This window comes from Glossina fuscipes, unplaced genomic scaffold (genome assembly GCF_014805625.2).
Source record: "Glossina fuscipes isolate IAEA_lab_2018 unplaced genomic scaffold, Yale_Gfus_2 114, whole genome shotgun sequence".
NCBI lineage: Eukaryota > Metazoa > Arthropoda > Insecta > Diptera > Glossinidae > Glossina > Glossina fuscipes.
This window is the reverse complement of record NW_023998457.1, coordinates 2,444,283-2,471,657: the sequence shown is the minus strand read 5'-3', so window position 1 is coordinate 2,471,657 and position 27,375 is coordinate 2,444,283. Positions and strand designations below refer to the sequence as shown.

At 35.0% G+C, this 27,375-nt stretch overlaps 1 protein-coding gene across 4 annotated transcripts; it reads left to right on the top strand.

Annotated features, from left to right (window-relative positions):
- Nucleotides 1–1,377: 1,377 nt before the first annotated feature.
- Nucleotides 1,378–21,493, top strand: LOC119639884 (box A-binding factor). Of its 4 annotated transcripts, none has more exons than XM_038037577.1 (6): nt 1,378–1,818; nt 17,492–17,940; nt 18,002–18,779; nt 18,871–19,354; nt 19,415–19,694; nt 21,375–21,493. In XM_038037577.1, exons 2-6 carry the CDS (start codon nt 17,492–17,494, stop codon nt 21,457–21,459), a joined length of 2,076 nt encoding a protein of 691 aa, XP_037893505.1. In that variant the 5' UTR covers nt 1,378–1,818; the 3' UTR covers nt 21,460–21,493. The 4 variants fall into 4 exon arrangements, with proteins under 4 accessions (XP_037893505.1, XP_037893506.1, XP_037893504.1 ...); XM_038037578.1 differs by having other exon boundaries at nt 1,379–1,739; nt 18,883–19,354; XM_038037576.1 differs by having other exon boundaries at nt 1,379–1,739.
- Nucleotides 21,494–27,375: the final 5,882 nt, after the last annotated feature.

Sequence of the window (27,375 nt, the reverse complement as noted above, 5' to 3'; positions counted from 1 at the left end):
TTTTAAGCTTTATATTCCGGCTTCTCTATCTCTCGGAATCTATGTAATAAATGAAAAGAAGTAAAAATAGTTTAATGGGACACGGTCTACCAGGAAATAGGTTACTCCACTTCGCTTAATACAGTTAATACAGTTATTCATATAACGAGTTTTCAAAATAAAGGCTTTATACGGGGAGTGGGAGAAAAAGTGATGCGATTCGAATCATTTTTCCCAATATCTCCTATAGGTTGAATAAAAAAAAAAAAAAAACAAGACGAACAGACGGACAGACGGACAGACAAGCTTAAAAAGTGATTGTGAATTGATCGATATAATGAAAAGGGAATCAATTTGAAGTCTTTCTGAGTGTTACATACATCCGAACAAACTTAATATACCCTTGTGGTGTGGCTTGTAAAAAAGTACTTTTTACCGGACCACAGGGCTGTTTTTCACGGTGCTATAGTTAAAAACTTTTAGAAAAATTTAATTTTTTTTCTAACATTTTAAACCGATCAATCGCTTAATCTGCGGTTGTTGAAAATAAAAATGATTTGTGCATTGACCGCGTAAGTAAAGAGTTACCTGTGTTTGCCAACTATAACGAACAATGAACCAATGTTACTTTAGCTAATTGCACATACATGTGTGTGTCATAATATGGTAGATACGTACTTGTGGAATAGAATCACATACATGCACATTAAACTGAACACGCACGCGCAATTTGTAGCACACTGATATCTATCAGCACGACAGCAACAGATACAAAAACAGCAACAAAAACATCTACAATAATAACATTCTTTCCGTTTCTTATTTTTTTTTTTTTTTTTAAGTATATATATGAATGCTTGTATGTGTATAGCGAAGCGAAGAGTGAAACTTATCTTTTCGACAACGCGATAAGATAACAAACAAATATACCGAAACATATACACAAACAGGTAATAAGTATATATAGGGGTGCGAGTGTATTAAGTTTAACTATAGTATAGAGAATTATAATATCGGTTTCTATTTATGTATTGGTGTGTTAAATAAATAAATCATAATTCACAAACTCTCATTATAATATAAACACACACACCTACATATATATACGTAATAAGCGTATGTACACTTATACATAAGCGTTTTTCCCGCTTATAAAATTGTTGTTCAGGTTAACCGCAGACTTTTCCTTTTGAAAAATGTTAAAAAAATATTTAAAAAAAAAAATGAAAAAAAATCAACAAAAAATTTATAACAACAAACGGCATTAAGGTGTCTGCGTCCACATATACATAAACATTTTCACATATTCAGATAATTCCAAGGTATGGGTAGAACAATAATAATAATAATAAGTCTAGTGCTGGTGTCAGCGGCGGTAACAAGGTGCTTGCGTTATGATTACGATCCTCCATAGTACCGCAGTTAAAATAAAAATCGGAGCTAAACGCGCAATACATTGTCGCATTTTTATTTACGGAACAATTTTTTTTTTTTTTTCATTTTGCCTGCAAGACAAGTGATTCCGTGATTCCGTTATAATGATGAAAACTATATTAATTAAGTTATTGTGTTAAAAACAAAAAAAAAAAAAAATTCCGAAAAAGAAGAACAAGAAGAAGAAGAAGAAGATTCGAAATCCATTTATAACTCAATTGTAGAGAATATTCAAATTCGATTCAATTCGGATTTTACAAGGCAATATTATATATAAATACACTTTGGCAATACTTTGATTGTGGAACTTTAACATGCATCTTAAGGTAAAGCGTAATAATGCGAAGGAGGCGAAAGCTTTTGAAGAATTTTAAACCACATTGAAAATGGATATATTCGGTTGGCGTAAGTGTTAACGCCCTATACCTGAACAGACATTGACCTGCCTAAACTTTATTGTTATTTGTTGGTTCTTTTTTACTTACACCCAGTTCTCAGTCTAAGTCAAGTCTAATAATAACTATAACGCTTGATGCTTTTGTTTTTCTTTTATTTGACTCAATAAAGTAAAATTTCGATTGTAGAGAACTCGTTCGCACCGAAGATGTAGCAAACTTTATACTTGATTCATTATACGAATTATTATTTGCCATCCTACTCGAATAAGAAAAGAGTTATTAAAATCACTTCCAGGATCCATTGCCCGTTGTGCAAACATCATTCATTTGGAGAGAAATTTAAATCATTTGTTATTGGATTGGACCAATCAGACATCGCTTTCGGAGCTTTACCAAATTCCACGAATTTTTCTTCTATTCATCGCATAGTTTACACTATATACTATTCGCGAAAAGTTAATAAAGCGATGGATGAAATCTTGCAAGACATATATTCCTGATGATTAAGAATGAGGGAATTTAGTTAGAATTGTTTACGGGCATGTCTGTCTATCTCTCCGTTTAGTCAAATCAAAATTAAAAAAAAATCGATAGATGATCGGCGGCGCGTCTGGTCTCCATAGAATTGATAACTGCCCCCTTTTCCATAGGACGTACGTGGGAGCTTCAAATTATATTTGAAATTTTCTCTTAGTAAGATCATGCTTTTGGAATTTAAAAAAAAGTTCTTAACAGATTGATTTTTTTATATAAATTACAGGTTCTTGTGTAGGGCTTTTCATTAGGTCTGTAATTTCCTCTCTTTTTTTTTTGTTTTCTCCCTTCAAGTAAATCAAATCCCGTCCACAATTATCGTACATAAGTAAAAGAAAGTATGAAAAAAATGTTCTTGCTTTCTTCAACTATACCTGCGAAGTACTACGAAGTTGTACTTTTCGTTGTCGAGAAGAAATTATTATTTTTTAAAATATTGGCAATACAGATCATTATCTATTTTAAGTGAATCGAATTTCCCAAGACATTGTAAACGAATATCATATACAAAGACACTCAAGATTGCATAAAGAAATTCCTGTTACCTCAGATATTATTATTATTATTATTATTAACTGATTATATCCTACACCATTTGTGGCACCTGGGGGTATTAAATTTGTACGGATGTATGTAAGGCTTAGAAGGAGTTGCGATAGACCTATCTAGTATATTATCGATCGGTTTAGAATTAGTTTCTGAATCGATCTTAGGTTGTCTGTCCGTATGTCCGCCTAATGTCTGCTTAGAATAGACCTCCCTTTTATTATATCGATCGATCCCGAATCATTTTCTAAATCGATCTAAGCCCATCTAACCATTTGATATCTGTTCATGTAAATTCGTCTGTCCGCCTATGCCTTTTGTTTTCCTGTTATCATCCTCTAGGTCACAATTTTTTAGATATTACGATGAACTTTGCTATACCGACGAGCTGTGCCCAAGGAAGGACGCCATTGAAAATTGTTTACAACCTTGTAAAATGTTATTTTGAAAAGTCGTTGTATGAACAACTATACTAAGCACAGTGATGTAGAGTATTTAACGGTGGGCCACGTCCTGTTACAATATTTTTACTTGTTATAGTCAAATTTAAATCAGAATTATTTTTATAATTTTTATAAAGCAAGATAACTTCATAGCGAGGATTTGTAGCGAAAATTATATCTCCTCAGTAAATATTAGGTCGAGTCATAAATAATTTCCGTTGTTTCTTTTTCAACTAATTTTGCCAGACTTCGGTAAACAGTTGTTTATGATTTGCTCAATTTTTCTTGTGCATATCTCCTCTTCATTGATGTGGATTTTGCTCCGATATTGCCAGGAAGACTGGGAACATTTTAAAAGGCGTTTAAAGTAATATCTCTAGAACTGCATTTGTCAAATCAATTTCACACTGCCCGATGGCTTCTTCAATCTTCGCCGTAACTAATGCTTGCTTTTTCATTGATCGCCTTAGCAGTATTCTCTTATTAAAACTGACACTTTAAACATCACTTGATTAAAATTATTATTATTCTCCAGAGCGCAAAATTGAGTAAATAAGAGCGTCGGTCCTCACGTAGATCATACTTGGACATAGTTATATTAAGTGGCTCGTTAGTGTAAGCGTAACATTCACTAACCTGCAACCACTACGTATCTCTTTCTCCAGTTCCTCCTTGAGTGTTCCACTTGAGTGTTTGGTAATTCAGGAAGGACGGGAAGAATTCTTATATAAGTACAATGTTAAGAGAGAAAAGGGCGTGTAGAGGACGGAATCGAATTTTTTATGTCCGTTAGAAGTTTGTGTTGAAAAAAGGAAATTACTTAATGTAGTCTGATTATAAGATATAGATTGCGCAGGAGAAGAAATTGTGAAGTGCACGTCCCGTAAAGCTTATTTTCTCCCCAGGCCTTTTAGATATGTATTTTATCCCAATAATCGAGACTCTTTGCAGTACCAAACAAGTTCTTGTCTCTATTCGCTGCCTTACAGTTATGTTATCGATAAAGACTCCAAGTGGGCCGGCGCAGAGCGGCGTATATAAGAGTCGTGATCCATAAGTCAGTATTCGTGAGCAAAAATCTCAGTTCTGTAGACGATACTTTGTTGTAGCTGTAGACAAAAGTTCAGTCCACATAGACATAATCCTTAACGACTCGGCACACGTCCATTAGTCTCCTTACCTCGTTCCCGTATATGAGGGACATTCCTTGAGTGATTGCTCATCTAAATAAAAATAAAAAAAAACTTGGCCCACTTAGGATTTTAATGTCGAAGAAAACGGTTTTTTCTAAACGCTCCAAGACTTTATATATTAAACGTTCTTCATATTATCGCACCAAGTTGTGTGTGCTACAATTAATTTAAGGTTAACACACTTAGCTTCTCGCATTCTACTCTCCAAGTCCTTTCATGTTAAGCAAAGTGGAGTTGCGTTCAGTTTACGCTCTAATATGGGCTTCTGCTCTGATCAACTTGACCCATTTTTAATAACAACCTGCATGCGAAAACTTATAATGTCTTTACCAAAATTTTGCGAACAAGAGAGTGCCAAAGACACACGCTACACATACACACAGATGGACAGACGGACGGACATGGCCTAATCAATTCACAGCTTCACGCCGATCAAGAATGTACATATCTTATAGGGTCTTTAAAAAGTATTTTTAAACCTAATTACGTAATTTTGCACGATTAAAAGCAGAAATGGTGTCTTACCGTTTAGGGAATTTATATCTCTGCAGAATTAATTCTCAAGGTTCTTCATCAATCCGCCCGTCATAATCAGTCGTCTTGAAGAGAATATTATCAGCATCATTATCGTCTCTTTTGGCATTCTTGTCAGGGTTGTCCCTTTACTTCACTGGCATTTAGCATATCCGGCGTCGTTCCTAGATCTTTTAATTGATAAATCGTTTCATAACGTACCGCCTGAACTAGAGCCGCTTCCTTCAAAATTGCGAAAATAAGAAGAAACTGATGCTCTAAAATCGCTCTATGGGATGTCAAGATACCTAGCCAAAGAGGCTAATTGAAATTTGAAGTTGAAGTTCGAATATGAAATGCTCAGTTGCTTCTGGAACAACTAAATATTCTCCATTAGTTTGCAACAATTTTTGGCCAATTTTTACATGGAAAATAAGTGCGGGAACGTTATCTAATATGCAATTTTGATTATCGCTTTAAAGTATATCTAATATAAAGAATTTGTCCGAAAATATGGTTGACATTTAAAAAATAATATCTGAACTTAATAAAAGTCATTCTCTTTTTACAATAAAAAATCAGATACCCCCTGATAAATGAAGAGAATATCACTCTCTAGCCAGAATCACTTTTCTTGCATAACTTATTCATTTTTTTTTTAGACACAGAATGTGCATACGAATAATCGCGGCGTCAAACAACTAAGTATCCTTTCCTAAAGCCGAAGTTGATTATTTTTTATTCTTTATTTAATTGTGATTTGATTTTTAGGATATTTGAGAAAAGTCTTCTCGCTCCATAAATGCCAAATAGAATTGGTTCGGTTAAAAAGAATTACGAGCAAAAGTATTCATTACAGATAGCGAACAAAAAAAAAAAAAAACAAAAAAACGGACACATTTAATCGATGCCGAAGAATGTTTAAAATATATTTGAATCGCATAAGCGCGTGTCTAAAACGGAGACATTTACGATTAGCCGTGTATGATAAAGCAAAAGAATTGTCTATGAATGGCTGAAAAATTACTTCCTATGTTGTTTAAGAAAATTTGAAAAAAAAAAAATAAAATTTTCACCTTTTTTTTCCAACATTTACCTTTCATTACATACCTGGCCTTAATATCCTTTTCTACGGTCAATATTTTAATTGAAGTGATAAAATCATTAAAATTGTGATAAGTAATTTGGTTCTCGTTTCAATTATTGCTTTTCATTCATTCATGAAAGGCATTTCGTAATGGTGGACGGCGGATGTATTGTTTCTAAGCAAGTTGTCGATTAGACCGCTGTCATCTGGTTTATGTATCGTCTGTCACACATTTGTTCATGTGAAATTTTGACGCCACTCTACCAACAGACTTCTATATTTACTGCTCATAAAGATAATGATTATTTTTTTTTATTTTTTTTTCTGTATAAAATAATGTCACTGTCGTTTTAATTGATTTAATTTTTTCTTCTTTTGTTTTTATACCCTACACCACTTAAGGTGTAAAGGTATATTAAGTTTGTGCGGATGTGTGCGACAAGTCCGAGAAGGATTTGTGGTAAACACGCGTTTTATTGTAACTTGTTTCGATTTGAAATCACTTTTTAATTCAATCTAAACTTGTCTGTCCGTCTGTCTGCCTTGTCTTGTTCAGCCTCCAGGTCGCAATTTTCGAGATTTTATTATGAAATTTCGTGTACTGATATATTTTGGCACAAAGGCGAACACTATTCAAAATGGTTCGGGTTGGATCACTTTTTTGATCACTCCCTATATATAAAGCTTTATTGATAACTTATTTTAAATGAGATGAAGGGTATTTAATGGCAGACCGCGTACCAGTATAGTGCTTTTATTTGTTTTTTCTTGAACTTTACTTTTCTTTTCTTGCTTTTGTAACTATAGATTTTAAAAGCGGACAATAAATTAAAAATTATTTTACCTTCTTGTTCTTTTGTTTGAAAAACTGCCCTGACATCTGCAGATGACTCATATTTAATGCAAATCAAGATATTTTTTTTATCGAGTCCTTAAGTTGAAATATATATGTATATATAGACACACATATATATATATATATATATATATATACATATATACATATATAATATATATATTATGGCATAATTGTTAATGAAACATTTTTAAAGCTAACTTTTCAGACGCATACCACTATTATATAAAGATTGAAATTTGCAAGAGTTAACAATGAATTAATCAGCTCTGGAATTCTTTGAAACACGCTTTCGCATTTAAGTAATCAGTTGAGTTTCTGCAGATTTGTTCAATATTTCTGTTAATGTTATGAACATGACGATGACGCGATTTGTTGCTTTCAAGGAGTCTACATTAACAAAGGGAAAGTTGGCAAAGATTCAAGATCATGAAGATGAAGTCTCTTGAGGAGAGGATCTTAAATTTAACTGGAATTATAAAGGAAAAGATGAGGAAGTCGGTGAAATTTCGCTCGAACCTGTTGAAGATGAGGAAGATGATAAAATTAGAGAAGCACAGCCAACAGTGTAACAGAAAGCAACCCATTATCAGACTGTAAAAGGAAGGCATACCTAAGCTATTCAGCTTATCGCCTAGGCTGAGCTTGAGCAACCAATACACAGGAAATTATTTCCGCGAAGCGAAAAGAACAGGATGGAAGAGAAATCTTGAACCATCATTTTAAAGCATTTCTCAAGCGCACTTCTAGAATAATCTCAAGGAGAAAGCGAGTGCTTTGCGATCTGAACGTAATTGGTTTAATTCTGTTTCAGTTAATAAGCTGTAAGTAGTTATGGAATAGGCAAAATTGGGCTACAAGGCTAAGGGATATATCCGTCTTAAGATTTAATTTTTCCCGCCATCGAGCAATAAATTCATAGACAATCTATAATTATGGATGCATTATTATCGCATCATTGACTATACTTTTCTGTTCGTTGAAGGGAAACAATATCCAGAAATTTTGTAATTAAAAAAGAGGGCGCGGAACTTAACTTTGGGATTCTTAGTTCAGACATCCCGGTTGGCGCATAGCCGAGTAGAAAAGAGTCGTGACTGACAAGCCAATGGGCGCAGGTTCAAATCCCAGAATAGTTTGACCATACTTAGACGGCTTGTCGACCGGATACACATCCACTAGTCCGCGGGGTCTTCCGCCATTTATTTTCGACCATCTTGGTGTTACATGTGTTGATCGGTTGGATTAAAAAAAGAAGAGACATCCCTCAAAGAAATAAATGTACTTGCGTAAATAGAAAATCAAAGTGACCTTGAAAATTCAAAACATATCGAAAGAGTCGGTTAATATTAATATTAAAGTCCTTCTAATGGTCGCTTTGTCGTAATGTACATTCGATGGTCTTATTGGAAGATTCTTTTGATAAATGAATGAACCTATGAGTAGATGCGTAGCTAAAAAGGTTGATGAGCTGTGAGTGTAACCATGTGATAATCGAATGTGATAATCGAATGGATATCGGTAGCGTTTGAAGCATGAGTTTTGGAACAATTTTAATCAAAAGTTAATGAAAATTTTCAAATTGATTGGAGTTCTTATGGAGTATAAAGTGTCAAATCTTTTTGCCTGCGTTAAAAGCGCAAAGTTTTCCAGATAGAACGAACGCTTAATTTGTATTCGGCTAGCAAGCGAACACTGTTTCATGGAATTTATAACCTCTTCTTAAAAATGATATTAAACGTTACGTAATAATGAGTAAATGAATGATAAGATTTTCAAGGACGATACGAAAGCTATCAATTTCTATATAAACTCGGACTGTCGGAAGATCTGGCCGCTCTAACAACCACAAAAATTGTGCTTCACCCAGCACCATTTGTTAGAAAGAGACGAGACGATAATGGCGCAACCGCAAACAGATGATGCAAAGCATGAATACTGTCATAATAATATGACCGTCATTAATACTAGATTTACGGATGTTTTGTATATAAAACTATTTTCAATGAAACTGGGGTACATTTTTGCGCTTAACCAGAGTTGTGAAGTAAGTTGAAATTCTACATAAACATTCTCTGGTGGATTAGTAATATGTGGTTATAAAATAGGGGTGATCTGCTTACATACTCTCCCGCTATGTAGAAAATAGTAAAACAACTTCGAAAAGCTCGGACAGTTTTTGCCAAAGATTTTATTTTATTTTTGTGACTCTAACGATTCAGAAAAGTTAGCCAACAAATTTACAGGTTTCAGTAAAAGTAGGTATACAAACACACAGACATACACATCCAGAATAGTAAAATGGGCGTGTCGTAGAAAAAAAGAGTAGAAATATATATTTGCTGCTTTAAATCGTTAAAAGACACTATCTAACATCTAAAGATATCAGAAATTTTGAGTTTGAAGTCGCAAAGCCATTATATTGTTGGGTCCCGTAAATCTAGTGTTAAAGACACTGTGTTGAAAAAGTTAGATTTTTCAAAAGCTTATGAGAACTGACTTTTACTCACATATTGAGCGAAAGTTGAGTAGTAACAAACATAGTCAAAAAAACAAGCGAGAATATTATAGTCCAGCGAGAACGAACATTAAATACTCTACTCAAATAAAATTAATTTTTCATGTTAAATTACTATCACTATTACTCTTTTTGTCGTACGGACTTCAGTTTTCGTTATATGAGAGCGGATGTAAAAATTGGTCCAACCGGTCCAAAATTTTCACATCAATTTAAAATGCCGAAATACTACTACTTAGCCATTTTTGCCGAGAAGTTTTAAAAATTGCAATTTTTTTCTATATAACGACTGTTCAAAATATTCCATATGGGGAATGGTCAAAAGAGTAGACTGATCCGAATTATTTTCAAAGGTGTGCGTCCGTGTGAAAAACTTTATCAAAATATCTCAAGATTTGCGACCTGTAACTTGCACACAAATTTGAATGGACAGACGGACAGACAGACTTAGATCAATTCAAATTATGATTCTAAATGAATATAATGAAAGGTGGATCTGCTTTAAGTGCTTTTGCATGTTACATACGTATGCACTAACTTAATATACGTTGTACCACAAGTGGTGTAGGGTGTAAAAAAAAAGAAAAAATGTCCTTGTGAGTTTTTCTATCTCCCTAAGTCGAAAGGATACGCATAGCGCAACGATTGCCAATAAGAGGTAAGACAAAGAAGAAATTCTCCATGACGAGGCTCAAGACGATACCCAAAAAGAATCTTTCGACTAGTGTTACTTGCAGTAAAACATGAAGAGTGATTTACTTTGTAGGATCAAGAATGTGTATGAAGTAAATGGGTTCCTTTTTTTTTTTTGTTTTTTAACCGATAAAGGTTATGAAAATTTTATAGCTAATATCATGCTCATAATCGTGTTCATGCAAGTACAAGTTTGCATAAAATGAAATTTTGTAAAAAGGAAAATGTGATTTGGTTTTACTCTGCGTTAACATTATCTTTATGCTACTGCCTCAGAGGGTGTTATCGATATGTAAACACGCAAACTTTTATTTACTTCAAAAAAAACAAAATGAAATGAAAAAAAAAAAATCATGAATTTGTGAATGAATGAATATATCTTTAACTGATTTCATTTTTTTCACATTTCCCTTATCTCACGTGAGGTTATCTGTACTTAAACACTTTTCTTTTCATTTTTCGTTTGAGGAAATATATATTGAACTAAAAGGTTGATGTTTTTTTTTTTCTTTTTTCTTAATCAAATAAATAACATGTATGTTTGCATATATGAGCAATAAAAAATTTTTTAGTTACTTATTGTATCTTTATCGATATTAAGGTTCTTTGTGACAAAAGTCAAAATTGAAAAAATATTGCCTGGGGATGCGAAACTAAAATGCAAGTAGTCAGGGTGAAGATGGAAGGGTTTGTTTAAAATTTTTTGAGAACGTTAAGGGTGAAAACGTCATTTACCAATCTGACTGCAGCGCCCCAAATGAATGTGGCCTCCTCGCAAAATCGCAAAGTCATAGTGAAAGCATAGCAAAGTGTTCTTAGCGCTTTGCAGGCAAAGTAACTGGAAATATTGTACAGTGGTAGATGTCTCAAGGCGGTTTACGTGGATATCTGCCGTGAAGGTTTAATTCGACGGTGCCCGATGGCACACTCAGCGCCACGAGATTGTTAAGTCCGTGAGTTCCAGTGGAGATACGTACATGGACGTGAGATGGACGCCTACCTAAAACCTCTGCCTCTCTTTGAACGAGACACTCGGTTGCTATGCAGTTCTGCAAAAATGATAGGGAAAAAGCGGGATTATATCCAGCTAGGAGTTAATTTTTTGTTTCGATTTTTTTTTTTAACTAGTTATTTAGGAGATATCGTTTGCACGGGTGTCCTCGGTCCTGGTTAAAAAAGATTATAGGAATTGCTGAGGACGTGCCCTCCAATCGAACTTAGCCCATTTTCAATATCAGCCTACGTGCAAGAACTTCCCATTCTTCGAAATCTGGAGTCGAAAACTTCATTTTTGCAACCAAGAGGGACACACGGACAGATAGACGGACCTGCTTAAATTATTGTAAAATTTCTTGCTGAGTAGAATATATATATTTTATGGGGTCTCTGATGCTTCCTTCTGCTCGTTTAAAACGGTTTGACAACCCTCCTCATCTTCATCCCTCATCCTCTTGCGATGGGCATAAAAATTATAAAAAGACATTCGCTTAAGATCAAAAAGTGAATTACAGTAATCTAACTAACAATTACACAAACTGTATTTTTATCAAAAAATAAATTAATAACTTAATAACTTAACGAGAAGAGCAAATTAAAAGACTAAAGTCTTAAATCACTAGCTTTATTGGCAACTCTACGGCGCTTCATGTTTGAGGCCACGAGCGTTGAGTTGTTAATCAAGATACTTTGCCTATTCGACCCCTCAGGCGTATATGGAGAATATAAAAGTTAAATAAATTTAGTATAAAAAAATTTTCTATTTCGAGGACTTACATTTTAACCTCATCCCTGAGGCCCATTGATCATTCCTGAGATCTATGGCGTTCCCTCAATGGCTGATAAAACCACTTGGTTCCATTTATAAAGCAAAAAAGTCAATCAGAACGGATTGATAACTCTTTGTTGAACTCGGCTTATCTTCAAACTTTGTAGTGCGAAAAGACAAATTTAAAGCCAAGCCTTTCCGTTCGGGAGAAATGTAATAATCTCGACAGATGAACGGAAATGAAGATGAGAAAAAGTCAAGGATACACGTGTTGACTTCAAATCATATCTATAAAAAATTAGGTAGACAAGAAGGCGTCTCTAAGTGGTCTTTGCGAATATTAGGTAAAGGATGCAATGCAATAAATGAGCTTTCTAAGCTTTCTAAGAGTATGTAGCTCACAAAAACTTGGTTTCATTGCCATTGTAATTGGCTCACTACACTGATCAATGTTTGAGTGCGAAGCAGGTCTAGCGGTGGTTAGCAATAACTTCGCCACCTTCCTATTGACATTCAATTGGAAAAAATGAGAAAATAGAAAAACGGTGTTCCTCGGTCAAGAATAAAAGGTTAAGCCAACTAAAATGACCACTTATTGGTATGATATGAAACTGTTATGGAAACTTCCTAGAAGCCCACTATTGCCTTATTGTTTTTTGCAACACATGAGGCAACAGTTTAGAGACTTTTATGTTGCCAGATGTAACCTAATAGTATTACAGAGTCCTGGCATAGCCTATAATACAAGTCTTATTTCGCTTCGATTAACAAAGAATTTCGCATTTTGTTCTTCATAGTTCCTTATCGGAAGTAAACCTGAAGATCATTTTAAATAATATTGAGTGCAGACGAGAGACAGAGAAGCATGAAAACTAGTTGAAGATAGAGCTTGGTTACAATTCGTTCCAAAAATACTAAACGAGAGTATCCTAGGAGATTTCTTTGTCTCTCAAGAAAAAAGACTCAATGCACTAAAGGTATTTAAAAGGAAACATAAGTGTATTCTGGTTACGGATGTTTTGCTATTCAAGACTTATGAAGCAAATAGAAGCAAAGCGGACGAGGTTATAAAATTAGATGACTTAAGTGTAAACCTTAATGTTTGTCTTTTGTGTATGTGTGTGTGTGTGTTTTTTTTTTTTTTTTTTTTGCTTTTAACTTAATATCAACTAAAAGTTTAATTGCTTTTCAAAAATTTAGAGAATAGTTTATATAGTGCAGAAGTGGAAATGTGTAATTAAATGACTTTTAGAAAAAAAGTTTCAACAAAATTTCAAAACACATATACACACACGTATGTATGTATATGTCTACTCTTTGTACGGTATAATAAAATTTAAAAAAAAAAATAAAAAAAAAATATAAAAAAAATAAAAAAAATGAAATAAAAATAAATCATGTCACACCAAGGAAAAGCTTATAAACATGTACGCAAATATTGACACATGTTACGTAGTATATGTTGTTGAGTTAACAAATTCAAAGAACGAACGTTTACATCGAAAGAAATGCATTGCACAACAACACAAAAGCAAAAGAGAACGAATAGCAAATTTATTATCGATTCAAGGCGAATCTTAGATACCTGACAACAACAAGACAGAAGAACGTTTCCATCGAATGCAATGTAACATGGAACAGTCTGATAGCCAAGTTTAGGAGGAATCGTACATACCTTACACAACAACAGCAAAAAACAAAACAGAAGAAGAGGAAAACAAGGAAGAAACAACAATGTAACTTAACATAAATTTTAGATATCGATCCTTGCGATAGAGAATGTGTCGACAGGCCGCTAGCAGTCACTTTGATCCCGAACTTAGTCCGTTAAAAATTTAAGCTGATTATTAGATTTGGTCTGCTACTGCGAACACCTTTAAGAATATTTTGCGACTGTTTTGAAATCTGATCAATGAAATCAACCCCAAGGCATTCAAGTAAAGTAAAGGCTTTGACACCTTCGCTATCGAACTAATAGATTGTTGACATCATTCTAATCCGATCGAGGATATATACATATATAGAGGGAAACTTCGTGGAGTTACCATTTAAAGCGTGCTGAGGACAACCAGTCTCCGCGTAGTAATACCTAACGCTGGTCCTGCGGGGGAGAGGGGTAGATGAAGTGAGTGGGAACTAACGTCAAATAACAAAGCTTTATTGTATAAGATTTTTTCGATGGTGAACATAAGAGCATAGCGCACTTAAATTAAGGCATAATCCAAGATCTCACTAGAGAGAGAACGAGATAAAGAATATATTTAGGACAAATCTCTTGTTGCTTTCCACTGAGTGTTAGGCTTAAAACTTTAAAATAAAAAATATTTTTCTTTTGTAAAAAATCATACACAGTACAAAGTAGTTCTCAGTCACTTATAAAAAGAATCTTGGAGAATAATTGAAATGTTGTTGTTGCTATACAATTATCGACAGACCTTATATTTTTTTGAAACTATTTCGAGCGGTGACTTAAACTCATTGCTGAGCATCATTAGGTCTAGCAACGACAACGATCACGTAATGTTAACCTAAATCTTTTATTGTCAAATTTTATGTTCCTTATGAAAGTTATTTGATAGATTTCTTGCTTACAAAGTTATCCATTGAGTATTACCTGCTTAAGAAAATATATTCCTGAGTGATTTATCCATTGCTGTTGCTTAAGAAAACATATTCTTGAGTGACTTTAATAAAGGAAAGAACTTCGTTGGGTCCATATCCTCGGAACTGGTAAGAATGTAGTTTGAACAAAGAGAAATATCATCCGTTGAAAACTAAAGCCAATTAAGTGCTTATGGATTCGTATTTATTTAAGAAGTTTTATCTCTCAAGCAACAAAATCTCTCAAATCATAATAAGGGTCACCGAGTTCAAGGCAGAAGAAGAAAGTTAACCCAAAATTCTTATGCCGATTATATAAAATATCAAGTCTATATACATACTACATATATATATTTATATATATTCATCATACTATATATATACATCGCTCACACCTTAAGATATTTATAGTCCTAAAGAAAGTAAATAGAACAAAAACATTCCGTCTACTCTTTTTGAAAATCATGCTTGCGTCAACTTCGCATGATTAAAAATTTAAATTAAATTTATTTATGGATTATGAATAAATTTATGAATAACCCGTACATACCCGTACGTTTTTCTCTCCGGTCAACTTGCTGTTGATTGTTCGATTATGGCAAGACTTCAAAACATAATGTGGAAGTAAAAAATCAATTTCGTAATCTCAATTCTTTTAAACTTCATTTCATTCGATTTCGATTTAGAACAATGAGTAAAATTTAGCAAAAAGATAATAACTTTCTTCTCCTTTTATACCCATCAACCATGTCTATTACATCAACTTTTCAAATATTCTATAGAAATATCTATCTATCTGATTCCATCTCGATCATAAACAGAATCAGTCTATTCATGTATGTCCCTCTGTCCGGCTTTCCGTCAGTATATTACACAATACAATCTCACACTTTGCCTAGAATACCGTTCTATAGATTTCCTTGGCATTCTCATAAAGATAAGTTTCTAAATAGGTGCATAGGCTCGATATTTAGTGGGGAAAGAGAATAACAAGTTTTACACCTGTAATTAAGGATATATCCACTTTTGCAATATTCATAAACTAAATCGAACTAAGCATGTGCGTCTGTCTGTCTATTCGTTCGCATGAATAGCTGCGGTTAAGGTTCTCCTGATTCTCTTCAAATTTGGCGAAAATGTTGCAAGTTGTTGCATGCAAGTTGATGTTGAAAATAGGCTACGTCGGAACATTAGCTGAGAATGCCCGTGTTTATAAAAAAAACAATAAATTTATGCTCACTATTCATTAACTATAACAGACATAACGATGGAAACACGTATAACATACATATATACTGTGGGTGATCCTATTGTTTTTTAGTTTCTTTTTTTTAAACTACGGATGTGGGTTTGTAACAAAATCAATTTACAGACGAACGTAATATTCTTGCTTTTTTTTATACCCTACAACATTTATGGTGCAAGGATATATTAAGTCCGATATGCCGATCGATCTAAGCTTGTTTGTCCATCCGTCCGTCTTGTCTTGTTCAACATTCAGGCCGCAGTTTTAAAGATATTTCAATGAGATTTGGGCGACTAAGGTGTTTTGACGCAACGGCGAACGCTATTGAAAACGCTTTTGTATTGAGCAAGTTTTTCGCGCACTTATCGTAGAAAGCTCTATTTTGAAAAGTCATTATGCAAATAACTGCAGGGTGGTATAGGTTACGTTAAGGGTTACGATTACGGCCTACTATAATGCTTTCATTTGTTTTTAATTGGACCGTAAAAGTTGTAAGACCTTTATCTTACAGTTTTAAATTAAATTCTATGCCTTTCCTAAACCCTTTTCTTAATGAATTTTGCACCGAATCAGCTCAGTGTTAGGCAAATGGTTTGATCGCGATTGCATAAAAGTAAGAAAAAGAAAAGAAAGCTAACTGTATATAAAACCAGACTATGATTTGAATAGAATATATACGATAAGTAACATACACGATACAATATACTATTGCTAGTTGCTAGGTGGTGGTAAGTATTAATAGATTCGACCCAAACTGTAGATAAATTCTTTCTTGGTCTCAGATGATATATGCCCTCGAATTCCACTCAACACCGAATGTCGCAACTATCAAGTCCGTAGATCACGCTTAGTCGTATCTATAGTTAGTGCACAGGCTGCACTACAGGCTGCAGCCAATACTTCCCATCTCCTTGTCTATCCCTATCTCTTTCTGATCATCACAGTGTTACACGTATAGGGGACATTACCTAAGTGATTGGTCATATTAAAAAAAAAAGAAAAGAAAAGAAAAGAAAAATTTCTTTTTCAACCTTGTTCCGGGTAAATTGACTGGCCTTAAATTATGGACAAGTCAATATTTGAAATTGTTTTTTAAGAATTTCGTGTTACATCAACTTCCTACTCTTGTGCAATATAGAGAATAAGTGTATATAAAAAAAAAGTACGAACGCATTTGCTTGTAAACACGTCTTAAGTCTCGCGCAACCACATATTTACATTAGTGGTGACGCCTTAAACCGGTATGAATGATTTGTATACATTGTTAAAATGACTCGTATTCTCCTCAATTTGTAGACTCTAATATGACGTTATGATATTTTATGGTTGTAGGTGACAAATTGTGTTTTTGATGTTTAACATGAAAGTTGTTTTTTTTTTTTTTTTTGGTTGTTTTCTTCAGCCTCTTTGAAGAGAGCCGACCGACCCTATAAGTTTAACGTTATTTCGGTAATTGATTGAAGGTGTAGGCCATGAGTTTAGCACTTGCCAGTATTTGACTAGACCGGAACTGGCAAATATCCGAAAATGTAACTAAATATATATGCATACATATCACAAACACAAACATAAATAGAAGAAGAAAGAAAAGCATATGAATGAATGTTTGTTCGTTCGTTTGTATGAACAATTTGTTTTAAAAAGAAAAAAAATTCAAATTATTTTCATAGAGCATTTCATTACAGATGGAGGCACAAGCGCGGCAACAACAACATTTGCAACAACGTAATCAATCGCAACAACTTTTACAACATCCCTTAAGTAAAACTCAGCAAAATTTATTGGATAAAATCAAGGACGAAGTAAATGGTCAAGAGCAACAACAATCGCAATTAAATCATTCGGCAAATGTGCTCTTAGAGAGGCAATCGCCTAACGAACATCAAAATCCGCACAAACAACAACAAGTGCAACAATTAACTAGTCATTCTACGCGATCACAGCAACCGCAGCAACCGCAGCAACAAGCTCAAGCTCAAGCTGCTGCCTCCTTAACGTCATCGCAACAGCCGGCCAGTGTGGTGATACAAGTTCAACCAACTAATCTACAAACAACATCGCAAACCAACGAAGACTTTATACCCCCGCTACCGCGTACGCAACATCGACGAATCCTAACTACATCGGGAGAACTGTAAGTTACTCTAAGCTATCAGGCGAAAAGTTCGCTAAACTAATTTTTGCGTAATTTTCAGTGTTAGCGATCAAAGAGAAACTGAACAAACTGAACAAGCCAATGAATATCATGGCCATCATTCCCCAGATGAATATGTACAAATGGCTCGACATCATGAAGATCAGCAATCTGCTCCGGATTCCACAGACTATACGTACATTACCGACGAAAATGGTCATATGTTATGTGCTACGGAGAATGTTGGCGCCATAAAATTAGAATCAATAGACAAGGAACAGGTAACGGTCGAGTCGCAACAACAACAACAGCAACATCAACATCATCATCATCATCAACAGCAACAACAGCATCAATGTCCTACACCCGGTACCTATGGGGAGCAATTGATCGTTTCGGCGACAGCTTTACATCATCAAAATCCGCATCATCTTGCCGGCACCGCTCTTAACCACGGTAATCACGCGTCACCTTTATTGCGTTTTGAAGACGATGGGCGATTCGCTTCCGCGATGAACGATCATGGTAATGGACCTCCATTATATTATGATCCGCCAGTGGTCGACGCACCAACGCATGCCAATGAAGCCAAAACGTTTACTGACCTTGGTAACTCACATTATTTAAATTACGGTCCCACATCTTCATATCAATTGGGTCCTGGCAATGCTGTCTACAGTGTTGCAGCGCCGACGCAATTAATTAGTAAATCTGATCCAAATTTGAGTTTAGTACGACAACCCACGCAATACCAATCGATGCCAATATTTGATTCAGTCAATACCTCGGTACAAGAACAAGGTCTTTGGCCCTCGTCCGCCGTAGAATATCAAAGTTTTGTAAGTACAGCGTAGCGAAGCTGATGATTTTGATCAAGAAGACAATTTCAATATATTTTGCCAGATTAGAAATTATTTTCTTCTAATTTAGAATTATTATCAGCAGGTAGTAGAAGATTATCCACCGGGCAATATAACAACATCAAGTTGGCCTGGCCCTACCTCCATGGTGCCGTATGAGACTGCTTTAGCATCTCCCTTAACCGATGTAAAATGTGAAAATTGTAATTCTCCCTTAATGCGTAAAGGAAACGAACTATTTTGCTCGCTCTGTTACACCTCCACACAACTTATTCGTCAAAATGTGCGCATGGCCGCGAGACAATCAAAGCCAAAGGCAACGGTGGCGGCGAATAATCGACGTACCGGCGTTACTTGTGCCAATTGTCAAACTAATTCCACGACTTTATGGCGCCGCAACAATGAAGGCAATCCAGTATGCAATGCTTGCGGTCTTTACTTCAAGTTACACAACATGAATCGTCCCTTATCTATGAAAAAGGAAGGCATACAGAAACGTAAGCGCAAACCCAAAAATAATGGCGGCGGTGCCCCGCTAAGGCCACAATTGCCAAGTAAGAATTTCTACTTGGAATTTTTGAAGAAATCTTTTCAACTTTGAAAACCCATTGCAGGCATACAACTCAATGGACATTTAAGCGGAAGCCCTTTATATCCGTCACAGGTTGCAACTATTGGTCTGTCAATAAATCCGCAAACAAATGCACCCGACCTTCCGGATATGTCCACAAACGGCAACCGTACGATCTCAATAGCGCCAGAAATAACATTAAATATGTCTCGTTCACATGTAGTACCATCAGATAATCACTCGCCGTACAATAATTCACCGTCGCAAAGTAAATCACCTCACCTGAATCATTCGACGACTTTAAATCGTCAAATTGCGCCAACGTAAGTTATATACTAAAACCGAAACGGTTAAAAAAAGTAAAATTATTTCTTGTGACTTATATGCACTTCAAAAATGTACTTTTAGATGAGAAAGTGGTGAAATTTCTTTTTTATTCCCCCCCCTAAGATTTAGAATAGTAGCAACAATAGCCCGCATAAGAAGCCCTTGAAAAATGTACTTCAACATAAGAAAGTGGTAAATTCTAGGATGAAATAGTAATAGTAGTCCCCATAAGTCGCCGAGTAGGGAAGAATCGCGACTACTAGGTCAATGTCCGCGTGTTCAACTCTCAGTGCGAGTAAATTTTACATTGATCGCAGCTACAATGAATGAGAAAAGTAGTTGGTAAAGGCAGAGCACTTATCGACTGAGCATAGATCCACTAGGTTGCGGCCGTCCCTGTCTCTCTCCGACTTTCTTCCAACCGTTATCATGCCTAAGAAACATCCCTCGAATGAATGGTCATATAAACAAAAAAAAAACATAAATTCCTGAAATACACATTAAAGGTCTCGCAAAGCCCATATATAACTTCATCAGGGGTAGTTAGCCGATTTGATATGTCGATTTGTGGGCATATGTTCACCTTCTGTAAGGTTTTTCGTTAAGTCTTAGAAATTCCATTTTTTTCTCGACGATTAAGGAAATTATTCAATTAAAATAAATTTAGGAGGAGTTTCGCTTATCATTATTGACAGGCATTCTTCGTTAATTGTGATATATATTGCGTAGTTCAAACTTGGAATATATATAATGGGTCGTGCGTTTAGAGAATGATGCTGGCATTGGGAACAATTATTCATTTTAAGTTCCTTGACCTCATCTATGTTATACGAATTGAGAGGCTTTACATTCACTAAGAAGATTACTCAGAAGATGAAATAATGTATCTTGTGAGTCTTGGATTAGTAAGTTTATGGGCAGGATTTTTGGTATCTGGAAATGAATCTAAGCTTATTTAAGGGTAAACTTGCATTTGTCGTAAAACGATCTAACTAATCTACCACAAAATAATAATGAACGTGTGAAAATTGTCCCGCTTACAAACAAAATCGCTATAATGGGTCGCGACACATCTCCCTCTACTTACTTATCTAACGAGTTTTCAAAATAAGGTGTTTTATGGGAAGTGGTCAAAAGAGTGTTTCGATCCGTACCGTTTTTAATACCATTCGTCTTGGGTTCAAACCACTTCAGTTTTGCCAAATTTATTTGAAATGTCTGAAAAGTTCTGGCCCTTAGGCTGAACACGAAAAAGCAAGACGGACGAACGGACGGACGTACAAGCTCGATGATGAACGTCACTCTGAATCGTTCGTTATAATAAGAAGCGCACCGACACCATCTTCGACGAGGGGTTGCATTCATCTGCACAAACTTAATATACGTCGGCATCAGAAAAACGAATGAAAATTGTTGAGTTATAAACAAAAATGAATACATAACTATTTTTATAAACAACTATACATACGAAAAATAATAAACATATAGATTTAATTTTGGCAATTACCTGTGAGATGTAGACAAACACGATATATGATGTAAGCTATCCGATGTGCGATATATAAATATGCTTGTAACGCTTGTAAAAATTGGCTCAAAGTTGCACTGTATTTGTAAGCGTTTAGGGGCACAGTGTTAATAAAAATTTTTTTTTTTTCGTATTTCCTTTTTTTCAGAGAAGCACCGCGCACGACTACTAGCGAAATACCTACGAGCGTTATCACTCGTACTGGTCTGCCGGAACGTTCTTCGAATAATTAAAGCCTTTTTAAAAATCTATTATAGAATAGAGAATTAAATAAATTTATTATATTATATAGTTTATGCCAAAAACAATTGTTTATAAGTATATTTTTTAAATTATATTTAATATGCAAAAAAAAAAAAAAAAAATTTATAATTTCCAGTAAAAATTAAAATAAAATTTAATTTAAAAACAAAATAAAATTAAAAGAAAAAATAAACACCAATGGATATCCAGAGTTATTTTTACAACAAGCCGAATAAAAGCTATTTCTACCATTTTGAGATACGAATCCGCGAGTAAACATTTATATGTCGCGATTCTTAGAAAATAAACGAGAGTTATCGAGAGTTATTATTATAACAAGTAGAATAGAAGTCAATTCTACCGCATCGAGATTTGAACCTAATTCTTACCTAATCTGTAACCTAATTAATTGTAAGGTGCTGCCAGATTATATAAAAACATGCTGAAAAATACTAATGATATACAGCCATGGGCACATAAATAGCACGGCCTTCAATATATATTGGCAATAAGGAAAAAGTGAAAGAAAGTGAAAATCAGGAAGAGCGAGGGAGAGATTTAGGATACATAAAAAAGAAAAAAAAACCTTCTCTCGTTAAAATTAATTATTTTTTTGTTTATAACTTATGTAACATTTGGCGATTTATTTCGATTTATTACCGCTTGATATCTATATTCCAAGCTTTCAATAATATGATGACTTAGTCTTCTTCGCTGTGGAGGTACGAAGTTCCTTTGATATCTTTCCAGAACAGTTTTCCCCCAATATTCGTTAACATTAATGTTAATGGATTTATGTTCCATTGCCGATTTAATGCCATTGAATATCATCAGCTCAAGGTAAAATAACAAATTTTATAGTCTCCCGGGAAGCATAGATAATTTGAAATCAAGCACATGTCCGCAATTATGACAATCGTCCTGCCGATGATCTTGAAACATTGCAAATTAAAATTGCGAGATCCATGGGGGTAAGGTTTACCACTTACTCTAAGACCACACATGCTTCGCCATTACTAAGCAGGAATGGTAGCGGCGGGGGCATTAAATAATTAGAGATGCTTGACAAACCTCTTCTCGCCTTGCACAGAAAAGAACGTTAAGGCTCTATTCAAATTTTTATATCTCATACAGGTCCTTTCTTTTGCAGGCGAGTCTTGCAAATTGGGGGTGCCAGAAATCGTTCGTAAATCACTCGATAGACTTGCGGGCCTCATCTAATTAAGCTATCAAAGCACGTCCGAAATTCTTCTTTGCTTTTGTAGACACGTCGAAACTCTCATCTCCACACGATGTTCTTCGGACAATGGTCGTAAGACTAATCACTAAGAAGAGTTGAAGGCTTGCTTATCTATAACCTGGCAACAGATTTTCCCTATAGATTGCTTAGGGATTACACTGGAAGAAGTTTTGCTTGCTTTATAAATGAGAATTTTTTTTCTCCAGGATATACTGCTATAAAGGCAATACAAACAAACAAAGCAGAAACAATTAGGTTGAGGCAGCATGGCATATGTATATCTTTTGAAGGAATACTTTAGCGTGTTTGATCTGGGAAGTTTTGGGAGAACCAAAGACAAGAGCGGCTTCATCGTCTAAATTAAAGCATCACGGAGCTCAGGATTTCCACTCATACATGTTCTTAGAAGAGATTCTTAAGAGATGCCTAAGCAGGAGTGATGGCGTCGCATATACCTAGGAGACCTAGCTGTAACTGCCATGTAAGTCCTGATGGATGGCTAGGTATGGCGCTTTGGGGAGTATCACAGATACAATGGTAAAATAAGTGTACGAGAGCTACATATAATGGGGTATAAATAGATCTTGGACACTCTCCAGAATAGGTTCAATGACCATGCACTTTTTATTGATCTGGCACTTTGGGTGTAATTGGCCCCAAGCTTATAGGGATTGTGACGGTCAATAATTCATAAGCATCCGTAACGAGATAATGCCAAAACATCGTTCCAAGATGGTTTTACTCTAGTGTAGGACCACTACGTTGGCACTGCACTGCCCCTACATTAAAAAAAAAATTATGAAGATCCAGGGAGAGTTAGTTAAATTGATAGATAAAGACAGAAAGTTTGTTAGATGAAGGGAGAGATAGAAAGCAAAAGGGAGGGAGAGTGAGAGAGGGAGAAAGGTAATCAGCTCGTCCAAGAAGATAAAAAAAAAACCTTACAAAGATTGTTTCGTTTCTCAGTACGCTGACGGTTCACGCTTAGAAAACCTGTTGTATCAGCGGGTACCGTGGGGTTAAACCACCCTGGCAACGTCTGTAATTTCTGTCTTGGGATTCTTTCAACAAATGCAGATTAGAATTCGCCCCGTAACCAAATATAATCTTCTTCATATTAGTCTGATTTGCAAGGAGTGAAGAAAGCTTGAAATTTGATATAAAAATTTTTTCTTTTAGATAAGGTAACGAGATAGCCGTTCTTGCTGTTGCAGCTATCAGAAGTCTGAAGAATCAATAGAAATGCAAATGCATGCAATAATCCATTTTACAGTTTTAACCTTTGCGCAATTAACTCTCAACCAGTCTTCCTTAATTCCTTAAAGGTCCTGTGACAATCAAACTTACTATTTTCACTTCAGCTTTGTGGAGGGGTAAAAAATTACTAAAGAGAAAAGAAAAAAAAATTTAAAAAAAAACCGAAAAACCACAAACAAAAAAGTTTAACGAAAAAGGACAAAATACCCGAAATAATAAATGAGTTATAATTCGAATTTAAGCGCTAATGACCGCATGATTTATTAATTTACTTTGTTTTCGGTTGGTGAGGGCGATAACGTCGGTGGTATGTCGGATACGAGTGCATGTGCATATATATTCCTACCGCTGGCGTTTGTGGCGATATTTTACTGTCAGCGATTTGGCATCAACTAAATTGAACCAAATTAATTTTAATGACCCTCCACGCCAGACATACGCATAAACGTGAACAAGAAGAGGAAGCAACAAAGTAATAAGGTCTCAAAAATAACACCAAGTAAACCGAACAAGAGAAAATCTATATAGTGCGGAGCGATGGGAATTACTTTGCAACCATAAAACGACAGAGTAAAAAGCGATTTGGTGTCATCACTTAAAAGCCTTCTTAACGCAAACTTCTTGTTGTTGTTACTGAATTGTATTTGAAGAAGAAAAGAGCAAAAAACCAAAAAAAAAAACAGGAAAAAACAGGAAAAAAAGGAAGAAACCTAAAAAAAAAAAAGTATAAATGTAGAAATCCCACATTCTTAGTTTGTTTTTTTTTTTTTAATTTTTCTTATTCATCGAAGCAGTCAAGACTGATTTTAACAATAACAACAAAAATAACAAGCAAAACCATAACGCCACTAAAATCAACAACATGCCACCACCAACAAAGCAAAGAAATCGCAGATCTTTCATTTAATGGCCTGTTAGGAACAATAGCTTTCAGAAAAAGCAGTCTTAAAGCAGGCATATAATGCATACACATACATACATACACAGACACACATGAACATGCATACAATACCATACAATATTCACAATATTTTGATCTTCGTCTTGCGCTTGCTTGCGTTTACTTATTTCCCTCTCAATCAACTTTACTTTGAAGCACAATATGCGTCATAGTAAGGAGTGTTTTGCACTCTCCTCACATTATTATTTTATACTTTGGCGTACGCTCGATCAATTAGGCAAACTTGTTTTACGATTGTGTTTATTAGGCCGACTTTGCTAAGTCGGCCCTAAGGTGACGTGAAGAAGCGTTGTTTGTTATTCTTTTCATGTTGTGCCGCGCTTCGCTCTCTTTCTCTGTGAAATGCAACGATATACCGCTAAAGTGTTGTGATACCCAAATATGATCTCTATACCTCGTTAAAGTTAATATATATTTTTTGTAAATGTGTTTGTTTGTTTGTTTTCTTTTTCTTTTTTTTTTTTTTTTTGTCTTTCTGTTCTTTTCTGTTGTGTTTTTCCTTTATTTTTTCTTTCGTTTTTATTTTTTTTATTTTTTTTTTGGTTTGGTTGGTTTTTGTTTTCTCTTTTCCACTTTGTATACTAGACTTTGACATTGAAAATCACTGACATAATGATTTGATTTTGTCAACATTTTTCGAATCCTTTCTTTCAATGACTTCGTTAAAGCACAATGAATTGCTTACCTCAGGTATTTAAACTAATTAGATGCAAAAGAAAAGGTGGGAAAAGAAAGAAGCGAAAAAAAGAAAAAAAAAAATCAGTTAATCATTAGGTTGGAAAAGTGTAATGTTTATCGATTTCTAGATTTTGCGATATCGCGATTAAGAACTTTCGGTCGCACATGATTAACATGACAAACAAAAACAATGTTCGATTCAATTAATACAATAATCTTGACTCGACATAAGCTCTCTTAGCTGGTGCAAAAATGTTATGATTAATAGACATAGTTCTTCTGAGAAGACAAACCAAAATGACCCATCACCCAGATGATTGTTTCAAGTAAAGTTATTGTTTGTTTATGTTAAAGCAGATAAAAATTTGAAAATTCCAACAGTGATTAAATCATTCATTTGCATAAAAAAAAAAACTTGTATTCAGGTTATACTCTTCGCTAATTAGAATAGAGCTAACACATCATTCAATAAGTCCCCGGTCTGACACATATATGGCAACACCATTGATCGGGCCATACAACTTTTGCATTGTCACGATATGAGTCAAAATATCATAATATTTTGTTTACGTGCAAGACACAGTTGTTTTAGCGACGTCACTTTTTTGATCGCAAACTTATTGAGTGATGTGATAAACTTAATTGATTCGATATAAAACATAAATTATAACACATTGTATGATAAGTGCGTGCGCAGTGTTCACAGTGGGAAAAGTTTCCCCCAAAAACAGTATTTTTCGCAAACACCTGGCAAGAGTTTGCAGGTGAGTTGAGTAGTTGCCTAAGCTTCTGTTTGAGGAGCAAGCGAGAGAAAGAGTTCGTGAAGTTCAATCAATTTTGAACGAAAATGTGTTATTGAACGTACCGGTTTTACTCTCTCATGTAAGTCTTCGTCATAAAGCCTTAACACCACAGTGCCTGATGGAATACGATGTGAAATGTTAACAATGTTTTTTTTATTTTAATATAATCGAGTCCTCAAAGAATATTCCCCGTGGTGATGCTCAGAGAGAAATTGGTAGAGAGAGGGAGGGAGGGAGAACATGGAGGCCGTAACCTGGGAGGCGGATGTGCGATCGATAAGTGTTATGCTTTCATCTACCGGATACTCACTGTAGGTCGACCACATGCCAATTGTAATTGAAGTGTGGTCCACTATACTGCAAATTGAATCCGGTTATCTGCGGCTTGATAGTTGTGCTTTTTATTTACTTAACTATGAGTTATCTTTAAGGAATTTAAGTACCACTCTATATATGCATTATGCAGGCTACACGATAGGCCAAGACTTGGAGTAATCCCCATTATTTTAGTCGTCCCCACTGCTTCTAAAGTACTAGAACGACATCATGCTTAGAAATTATTTCCTTCAATTCCTGTCTTTTTAACAATTCCACTTTTGGGGTAATCGCGTGTTCACCGTGTAACAAGGTGAAGTGCCATTGCCATCGGCCAAGGCAAGGAAAAGTGAAAAAAAAACTTCGTGTCTTGTTGACATCCTTAGTCCGTTATAACTAAAGCAGTAAATAAAACCTTAAACAACATAAAGTTACGGTCGTACATGACGAATCGCAAACTATTACCTCAGCATCTTCTTCTTTTTCGGAGCTTCGCGTCATTGAAAGATTTATTAAACAACCTGCTGCTGCCTTTCTCTGAGTCTACAATCTACATAACTTCACGACCGAAGGGAAATTTGTCTAGCGAAAGTAGGTTTATTCAGCAGCTTGCTACCTTTTCCTGAGACTACAATCTACTATGAATCACCAT

What these genes read in the sequence shown, in the direction of transcription:
- LOC119639884 (XM_038037576.1), top strand. An exon ending in GCTAAGGCCACAATTGCCAA is followed by an intron (nt 19,355 to 19,414) that starts GTAAGAATTTCT and finishes AACCCATTGCAG; the next exon opens with GCATACAACTCAATGGACAT. An exon ending in AATCGTCAAATTGCGCCAAC is followed by an intron (nt 19,695 to 21,374) that starts GTAAGTTATATA and finishes CCTTTTTTTCAG; the next exon opens with AGAAGCACCGCGCACGACTA.